Below are 9781 nucleotides of genomic sequence, written 5' to 3'. Positions count from 1 at the left end.
TCAGAATGTAGTTTCCTGAGTGAGCAGGAATATGTTGCCGCTGTAGCTACTTAGAAGTACATTCTTTGCTGTCAGATCTCAACTCTTCAGAGTTTCCGTTGATCAAAATTGTCATGTCGATCCTATCGTGTAGCACTTAACACGGATTCCTCCTTATTAGAGTAACCGTCGAGTCTACATTGCTGTAGTTCGAGACAACTTTACGTTTGCTTCTTGAAGTTTGCCCTAGCTGTGACAGAATGAGTTTGAACGAGCACTCCCTCCAAGCTCTGTCATGGAGAAAACTTTACTTGAGTCGGGCGAAGTTGAAGGCAAGTAGCAGAACTTCAGCTCTGCTTTCAGGTTTCGCTATGGTAAGTAGGCCTACAGCATATAACTTTACATTTACATACTAACCCCCACATAGCGATTCAGTCTGCATTGGAATTTGGAATGTTGTCGGTAAAACATAGCCGTGCTTGCTTTCACAGTATGACGCATGCGATTACCTCCTTGATGGGTAGCATGCACCTGTCACCTGATCAGTAGATTCAGCTGCATTTGTCAACTTATTTTTCATTTAAGTTGCCATCCCTAAATATTCATGGGTTTCATCGGGTCCCTTTCCACAGGTGTATAAAATCAAGCATCTTGATTATCAATGCAGACTGCATGGTGCTTGATTAATACACCTGTGGAAAGGGACCTGATGAAACCCATGAATAAACACCGATATGCTTCATATGTTAAGCCAAAGTTAACCAAACCTAGGCTACATACCAGCGGATGTAATGCTGCATGCGGAAAGTTATCACTACGTCTTAAGTTTCCGTTGCGGTGGTCCATACACACACACCCTGATATTTCTGCAGAATTTCAAGGATGGCAATGAAATATGCCACACATAGCCAAACTGAAAGTAAGGCTACATGTTGGTCAGGGCCAAATAAAGTGATGCTTGTTGATTAGCATGCTATTTCCCCAATTCTGATTGAACATGAAAAAGGTGAACATTGCTTGTTGTTTCCTAAAATTTCTTGAGAATAGGAAGACATACGTATGTAGTGCATCAGTTCAAATACATCTAACTACAACAGTTCTTAAATAGTTTATTTGCAAAATACAGACGTTCATGCATTTGACTGAATTAAGCTGCTATACAGAAAGACTTTTTCATGCAGTGATACTGTAAACCGTTGATCTACTTTGTCTAGGAAATGTCCATACTGTGTCCATATAAAGTAAGGAGTTCATAAACAAATATTTCTATAACCTGTTGGACATCTCTAGATATCATCTTACAGCTCAATTAATATGATTACATTTGATAATTTGATCTCTTAAGTGATCACCCCAAATGTGTTATAACTTACCTGAATTATGTAGACCTATGTTTGTCTTTCTGTACTTGACACAAGAGAAGCATTTTGTACAAAATATCCTGGCCTGTGTCCTAAATAAATCATACATATTTTCAGCATAATCTCCAAGCATACATTTGTAGACATTCAACACTTTCCAGTGTTTCCTACAGAACTGAATTCTATTTGTGGGGGTAGGTATGCAGAATTAACTTGAATTCAACAGTTTTCAACAAATTAGCATAGCGTGGTTATGATGAACCAGATTTAAGTGCAATTTAGTACAACCTCGAAAATCATTGTGTGGTGGTCAATGTTGATATTGTGGTGGGCCGCCACAAATAAGTCAATGTGTGGGAAACACTGCTTTCTTAAGCTACTAGTTTCTGACAGATTTGAGCTTGACAATGTAAATATATGTACATTTTGGCTGTGGTTCGACCGTAGACGCAATGCCAGAGGCCTACTTGCTTGTCTATATGTCACACGCTAAATTAAAAGGTCCCTGGGATATCACTACACTTTACAGTGACTGTATGCCCATGCCCTTACAGGTGGCCATGGTGGAGGTGCAGCTGGAGCGGGACCACACATATCCTCCAGGGCTGCTGATCGCCTTCAGCGCCTGCACCACCGTGCTGGTGGCGGTGCATCTGTTCGCCCTTATGGTCAGCACCTGCATCCTGCCCAACCTGGAGGCGGTCAGCAACGTGCACAACCTCAATTCGATCAAGGAGTCGCCACACGAGCGCATGCACCGCCACATCGAGCTGGCCTGGGCTTTCTCCACCGTCATCGGCACACTGCTCTTCTTGGCCGAGGTGGTGCTCCTCTGCTGGGTCAAGTTCCTGCCACTGCAGAGCCCGGTCAGGAAGACCGAGGACCACGGTGAGTCGGCCACGGAGGCGCCGGGCTTCAGTCCCGGCCAGGCGGCTGCCATCACCTCCACGTTGATCATGGTACCGTTTGGCCTGGTGTTCATTGTGTTCGCTGTGCATTTTTACCGCTCACTGGTCAGCCACAAGACAGACCGGCAGTTCCAGGAGCTGGAGGAGCTGTCCAACATCACACGCCTCCAGAACCAGTTGGACCACAGGGCAGAGACGATCAGCCTGCAGCCCTCAGCAGCCGCCGCTGCCCACTTCCCTTAGAGGACCAGCCCCCTATTGCACTCCTTATTCTACACACACACACACACGTACGTACACAGACGTATAGACACATGTACACGTGTACGTACACACAGACACACACACACATACACGCACACACAGTAAAATCCTTGCAACCAGACCCTCGCCTGTAACCCTTATCATCTGGAACAACACCCATTTTCTCAATAACCATGCAAATGCACACATATGCCCCCCCCAAAAGAAATCACAGGTTCATTTGTTTTTAACAGTTTGTTTGGTATGTATGAAGTAGTCGACTTCCCCACAGTTTAGAAACCGCAGAATCCTACCTAAAACTCTAATTAGTCTAATCCCAGCCCATCACCACTTTGATATTTCAAGAGCAGCTATTTTCCAAATATTTTTGTTAAAGTGCCTCTTTAACAAACCGTATATGTTTATAAGTTTTGGATTTTCTGAATGCCGTAGTCAGCACTGTACAGTGTATGATAGTGCCAATGCATTGTTTCAGCCTTGTTCAGAGACAGGCACACATCTACACACACAAAAACACATTTATGCACAGACCTTTGGGGAATGCAGTGATTTTTACAGCTGTATTAGAATTTTAGATGAGTCTCTCCACAGAGGAATCCCCTGGCCCAACATGACCAGCTGTAGTTACACATTAACACATGTGGCCATTCACTTCCATCTTTGTTGCTATTTCTTCATAAATTGCCCAGTTGCGATAGGCATCCTGTTGTTTTCACTGTACAGACTCTCCAGCTCAGATGGAGATGAGACACTCTACCCTCTACTGTACTACGTTCTCTAGCTTGCAAGTTTACTATTAAGCAGACTTGCTTTGTCTTGTTGCTGCAATTTATGTTGAAGATTTGCTTCAAAAATGAGTACAAACTCAGACTTCTGCTTACACCATACCTGCCAATACTCCCGTTTTTCCCGGGTTTCTCCCGTATTTCACACAATCATTTACTTTCAATTTCAACCCTTTTGTCATAAAACCTGGCAACCCAAAACCCACATAAGGACACGGGTGCATACTGCGCAGCCACTGAGTCTCGCAAGCAAGTGGGCTAGTTGAGTAGCCTATTCCAGAACTAGCTGTTGTCAAATTGTTAGGGAAGAATTTTAGTGATTACCACATGACAAACTGTTATTGAGTGTTGATACACAATCAATAAAGTTTTGTTCTTAGAACATAATCTGACAGCAGCTTTGGAATTTTGGAGGTAGGCTGCAGGCAGCAGGTGGATACATAACTTCTTTCTGTAAGGTAAAATCAACGACCGAAATGCAGTTTTGCAAGGAGAGTATGACCCCCCCCCCCCCCCCCCCCCAAAAAAAAACAAAAAACTCCCGGTTTTGGAACGTTAAATGTTGGCAGGTATGGCTTTCACAGACAACGTCAGATGAGTAGGCGTTCCTTCAATGTGGCCCAGGATGCATTCCTATACACATTACAATTGCTATTCAGCCAAATGCGTTCTGAACCACCTACAAATATCTTTGTTTTTGTGATCGGATCTGAGTGCATATGTACCTGGCATTAGAGGTCTGAAAAGGATCAGATCCGATCACGATACCAGGTGTGAACAGGGTTGTATGGTCATGCTACCCACTCTCTTAATGCAGGCTTCTGCCAGTGGTCTGTCAAAGGTATGAGTAATATTGTTTCTTCAAGGCAACAGACCATAGCCTTGAGTGTACAATGATTGCAGTTGTCTCTCCACCTTGGCTTAGTAAAGGTTACAATGGGTACTTCCTAGTTCTTTGTTCTCTTCATAAAGTACCGCCCACACTGGTTTAAAAAAAAAAAAAGACTTTTTGAGGAATGTAAAGACAAACAATGCAGACATATAAATATATATTTATTATTATTCTTTTGTGATTTTTGTTTTGTTTGCATGTTCATTATGTGAAACATTTTATTGTATGACGATGTTAACTGTATCTTAAATGTTTGTGTTGCATTTCTGCATTTATGTGAAGAAAAGATCACGTGAATAATGTGAAGTGTTTACAGGGAAATTAAGAACTTGACTAAAGCCGCCTGGTTGTGCATGACTCTTTAAGTTCTCTTCGTAGCTTTGTTGTTTATCCAAACCACTGTTCTAGGAAGCACTCTGAAGAAAATTTGTTTCTTGGTCGTTTATCAACATTTCCACTTGCAGTGGAAGTGATGGCCAAGACCAGTGCTGTACAATATCAAAGCGCCAGTTTTGGAGTGTTTACACTATCCGGCTATGTTTATCTGGTCAATGTAAAATTTAAGCCCATGAACAGGGATGTTAAGTTTTGTAACACTTTACTAAGCATAGACTTTGTACCAACATAATTTGAATATTTGCCTTCACAGATACATGCAGCATCTCCAATATTAACCCATAACCAGAGCGCCAATAGTATCCTACAACACTGGTTTACTTACAACCCAAAGATATTAGACAACAGCCACATTGTATTCCTTTTTGTTGTCCACCACAGGCTGTCATGAATAGGTCATATCTTTCTTTTGTAATTATATAATTATGTCTTGATCCACATGACTATACATTTCTGGTTGTGGTAAGCAGAGGCACATGCACATTATGTCACATGCAGCAAATAGATTCCGTTGCTGCAGATGCCATGCTTGATATTAGTGGTCTATGTTGGGAAAATACAATTGCATGTGAGAACATTTTGCAATCTGCAGTCATCATCAGAAATAATCAGACACAGGTAGTCTGTTTTTTTTTTTGTCCCCCATTTGTTTAACATTTTGAAATTGTGCCTTCTGATGATACATTATGAACTGGTCTTTTTTGTTACATAGTGTCAAAAAGACCTTACAATGGCAGCATGCTACACTGTCATATATGCATATATACTGTATGAAAAAGGATGTTTTGTGTAACTGTTACTTTTTCTTAAATTTATGGTAAGAAGTCAATCAGTGACGATATTCAAATGTCATACTTTTCAATTGATGCCACTTAGTTCTCGTTTGTGAAATGTTTAGAGCCAGTGGAGAATAGGTCAGAACATGATTCTAAACAGTTGATTTTTGAAGCCTGTATGGCTGCCTTATTTACACCAATATGGTACTCAGCCACACCGTTACATTTCAGTTACAATAGAATTGCTTTTTATGTTGTGGTGTGCAGAAAAATCTACACACCCATACAAAACGAGTTACACCTATGTTGGATAAAGGATGGATGTATAATGTTACAATGTTTAATTGTATCATTTAAAATATATATTTGGCGGCTGCACATATCTGTTTGCACTATGATGTGGAACAGTGTCTGTCAGGATTTTTTTTAGCTTTTTGCGTTTTATTCATATGCTTCTTTGCATCTATTCTCAAGTTACAGCATGATGACTGAGACATTTGAAGTTTTCTTATTGATAATTTCCTACTGTGAATGGATCACAGAATAAAGATTTATATTTAATTGACGAGAGGACCGTGCTTATGTCTCTCTATGATTGTCTTGTTGGACCTGAACTACCATTGCATAATTGTCAGTATCTGCTGATAGGGAGTCAACATTTGTACAGTGATTTTCTGATAGGTCGTTCAGGCTGAAAGGCCCAGATAAGAGATTTTACAGTATTTTCCATTTAATTTCACTTAGCGCCAAAACATTACACGTCTCATGGTGCTTTACAGACTGTTAAACATTCAGAGAGGGCCCATGAGTAACAGGGACGAGAAAAAACTCCCTAGAATTGGAGATACATATAGGAAGAAACCTCGAGCAGATCCACGACTTAAGCGCCTGACCCATCTGCCTAGGGTCAGTTACAGAGCAGTAAGGTCTGTATACATGATAAATGAATAAGTTGGGTAGGTGTAGAGAATAGAACAGGTGCTTAAAGCCACCTGAGGTATATGTTACAAAGAGGTGGGATGATTAAATGTCCAGTATGATAATGCATGAATCCTATTTAGTGTCAGAAAGTTCAAATAGTCCAGTGTAGGGAATGAATTGTCCATGGGGATTAGGAGTTGTCGTAGGGCAAGTAGTGGGTCGCTAGGCTGCGATATGAGGGCTAAACACAAGGATGGCTGATGTTGATCGGCAAGACACAACTACACCATCATATTAGAACAAGATGCTGAAGTGCAGGCAAATAACTAAATTAAATATTAGACAAATGTGGCACACTATTTTCATTATAGTTTAATGGTCATTATCCAAAAGCACATATCAAAACATAGCCTGTTCCTATTGAGTAAAGTATTTAGATTACATATAATTTGGATAGTCGGGTTAGAAGTGTCAAGAATGTAGAAAAAAAGTAGATGCAGTAGAAAACTGCCCCCTGTTGGTTGATTGTGCAACTATCCGAGATAGGTCGACAGATAATCTCACCCAGTGATTTAACACAATGTCATACTATTTTGGAAATTCAATGAATACAATTAAATTATACTCTGTGCCACTACGTAGAAAGACTATAGAATCTATGTAGAAAGAAAATAATATAGTAGACTATCAAGGAAGAATGGTTTTACATAATGTTTGTTCAGTCTTTGTATTCTGCTGTCCAGGGCTCTATGGTCTGCAAACAAAGGTTGCATAAAAAGAATCAGCCTCCATAAATTACAGGTCGAGCTCTGTCTTTATTACTGCTTACTTTAGACCCTGGTGAGACTGAATGGGAAAACTGTTAATATTTGTTATCTAATGTTTTAGGCTTAGTCCTGAAAGGATTATCATTGCATGTCATCTTAACAATACTTTTCTCTACCACTGGTGTGAGATGCCACTTCTCTTTAAATGTAGACTTTTTACAGACACACCCTTTACTCGTACAGTCTATTTTTCATTATCTACATACTTTTGAGTACATGTACATGTAGCCTACACTGTGCTGCCTAAAACTTCTTCACCTCTCGTGATTTTTATTAATGTTTTTTAATCTAATGGCAAATCAATGAAACAGTCCATGACCTCTGATGCAATGACAGCACTTTAATACATTAAACAAACAAGTGGAGAGAGATCAAAACATTGTCACATGTAATATTCAGACCATTTTCAAAGCACCTTTTCTACCATTTTCAGAGAACCTTTTCTAAAAAGACAATATAGTTTAAGTCTAACTGAGGGACAGGCAAACTAAATTGTACAGGGCAATATGTTCCACAACATTGTTGAAGAGTCATGTTCAATATTATTGAAACCAAACCAAGATGCATTTATAGGAGCAGATTGATATTTTCAAAAGGTTTCATTCATGTTTTGCCATGTGTCTCTGTTCCCTATGCCTGTGTCTCCGCCCCTCACCTGATCCTCGTTAGTCTGTTAGTTTAATTATGGTTTCCACCTGTCTCTTGTTTTACCTTGTTCCTTGTCCACCTGTGCCCCGTTACCCCTGTGTATTTATACCCTCTGTCTCCCCTCAGTCTGTGTTGGTCATTAGTTGTTTGTGTAGTGGTTTACATACGGTTTGTTCAGTTTGCATTTAAGGATTCTTGTAATTCTAAGATTGCCTTGCCTTGCTGTTAGTGATGGGCAAATGAAGCTTTGGTGAAGCACTGAACCACTTTGAACAATTGATTCGAAAATGGGTTCATTACTCGAAGCTTCAGTAACAGCGACCTCTCCTGGTGAAAAGCCAAGACTACATCTAAATTATCCCGGCTAGATAGTGGACAGGAAGTTCTCTTTCAAGCATTCATTCGGTGTCTCACTATGGGACACGCCCCCTTGCGAGTTCCCCAGAAGCCATTATTTCATTACGCCAGCCACCATTGGCTGGACGACTGACGTATGCGACGTGGAGGAGGTACTTCCTCCTCCCTTATATTCTACGGTGCAACGTCATTGCTTCAGTCTAAAACCTCTTCTCGCCCCTAGAGGCTTGCTCTCTCGTATACAGGTGCTGTGGCTTGGTGGCTTAACTGTTCATTGAGCGAGGTAACGCTCAATGTTCGGTCCCCGAACGCTACCTTAATGCCGCTTCATCTTCGAAGAGCACTGGTTTGGACTTGGCTAGTCTGTCTCCAAACAGTAGCCTCTCCCTTGCTAGCCTGTCGCCAAACAGTAGCACGCTAGCCTGTCTCCAAACAGTAGCCCGCTAGCCTGTCTCCAAACAGTAGCCTCCAAACCCCAAGGCTAGTCTGTCTCTCCATACAGTAGCTCCAAAGCTAGTCTGTCACCAAACAGTAGCAACCGCTAGCCTGTCCTCAAACAGTAGCGAAACAACATGTCGACGCCAGTGCCCCCCCTCCCCGCGAGGAAGTGCGAAGCCCCGGCTAGGATGTGTTTGTGTGGGAACAAGATTTTGGCCGCTGACACCCACCAGGTGTGTGCCGCGTGTCTGGGGCTGCAACACGCCCAGACCGCGTTAACATCCCCGGAAGTGTGTGAACACTGCGCCCGACTTTCCCTCCGGTCTCGCCGACGTAGGCTAGCACGCCTAGCTAGTCTCACCGACGACGACCCCATGCTAGGAGCGGATGACCTCCCTCCCCTTGAGTCAGCAACCCTTTCCCAGGAGCCGGCCGGCGCTGGAGAACTGGGCGCTAGCTGGGGTGACCAGCTCGTCGCTCTATCGCCTATATCCGACACCGAAGACAGCCCAATGGGGATGCTAGGTGCGACTGGCGAAGCTGAACTCATCTCAGAGGATGACTCCGTCGACCTACTATCCCTGGGGGATGAGGATAGCGACGACTTATTCCTCCCAGCCACTCAGGCTGCTCGCCCGAGCGGCGTGAGAAGTGATAGCACCGCCACTGAGGCTGATGAAGCCGCAAGCGTGGGCCTTCACGACGTCTGCAAGAGAGTAGCTGCAAAGCTCGGCGTTCCCTGGCCGGAGGCCCAGAAGGAGACCGTGTCCTCTCGCTACGAGGGAAAGAGGCTCCCGAAGGCTAAAAGCTCCACCAGACAACTGCTGCCCGTCTTCCCCGAGTGCCTCGAGGAAGCCACACGCTCATGGAGCAGCCCATTCTCAGCGAAAAACCCGGCTCAAGGGCTCGCGGCGCTGGAATGGCCAGACATGGAAAGCAGTGGATTCTCCCACCTGCCCCCTGTCGAACCGCTCCTGGCCTCCCATCTCCACCCCACCCAGAAGTCTGCGATGACCCCCTCGGGACCCGCATTCCCCTCCAAAGCCGACAATTTCCAGTCCGCCGTGACTGAAAAAAGCTACAAAGCAGTGGCGTCGGCAGTGAGAGCTCTCAACGCCTCATCTCTTTTCATGGCCTACCAAGCCGAGCTGGAGGAAGACTTCTCGTCCGCCCCCAACCAGCCAGCTGTGTGGGATGAAATGTGTGTGGTCACAGACCTCTGCCTACGG

General features: G+C 43.3%; 1 protein-coding gene across 2 annotated transcripts; it reads left to right on the top strand.

Annotated features, from left to right (window-relative positions):
• The first annotated feature begins 29 nt into the window (after window positions 1–29).
• On the top strand, window positions 30–5931 carry orai1a (ORAI calcium release-activated calcium modulator 1a). Of its 2 annotated transcripts, XM_076270607.1 has the most exons (3): window positions 30–353; window positions 1895–2228; window positions 2359–5931. In XM_076270607.1, the coding sequence occupies exons 1-3, from the start codon at window positions 240–242 to the stop codon at window positions 2556–2558; spliced, it is 648 nt and encodes a 215-aa protein (XP_076126722.1). In that variant the 5' UTR covers window positions 30–239; the 3' UTR covers window positions 2559–5931. The 2 variants fall into 2 exon arrangements, with proteins under 2 accessions (XP_076126722.1, XP_076126721.1); XM_076270606.1 differs by having other exon boundaries at window positions 36–353; window positions 1895–5931.
• The last annotated feature ends 3850 nt before the right edge of the window (window positions 5932–9781 follow it).

This window comes from Alosa pseudoharengus, unplaced genomic scaffold, assembly GCF_046254945.1.
Source record: "Alosa pseudoharengus isolate Yale_2024_CS ecotype anadromous, Long Island Sound unplaced genomic scaffold, YU_APseudo_1.1 YU_APseudo_1.1_scf_6, whole genome shotgun sequence".
In the NCBI taxonomy this organism is placed as follows: Eukaryota; Metazoa; Chordata; class Actinopteri; order Clupeiformes; family Clupeidae; genus Alosa; species Alosa pseudoharengus.
The sequence above is the reverse complement of the archived record's forward strand: the minus strand, read 5'-3'. Positions and strand labels throughout refer to the sequence as shown.

Coding starts and splice junctions, on each gene's coding strand:
- orai1a (XM_076270606.1), top strand. CDS start 240: ATGAGTTTGAACGAGCACTCCCTCCAAGCTCTGTCATGGAGAAAACTT. Junction 354..1,894: donor TGCTTTCAGGTTTCGCTATG/GTAAGTAGGCCT, acceptor ATGCCCTTACAG/GTGGCCATGGTGGAGGTGCA.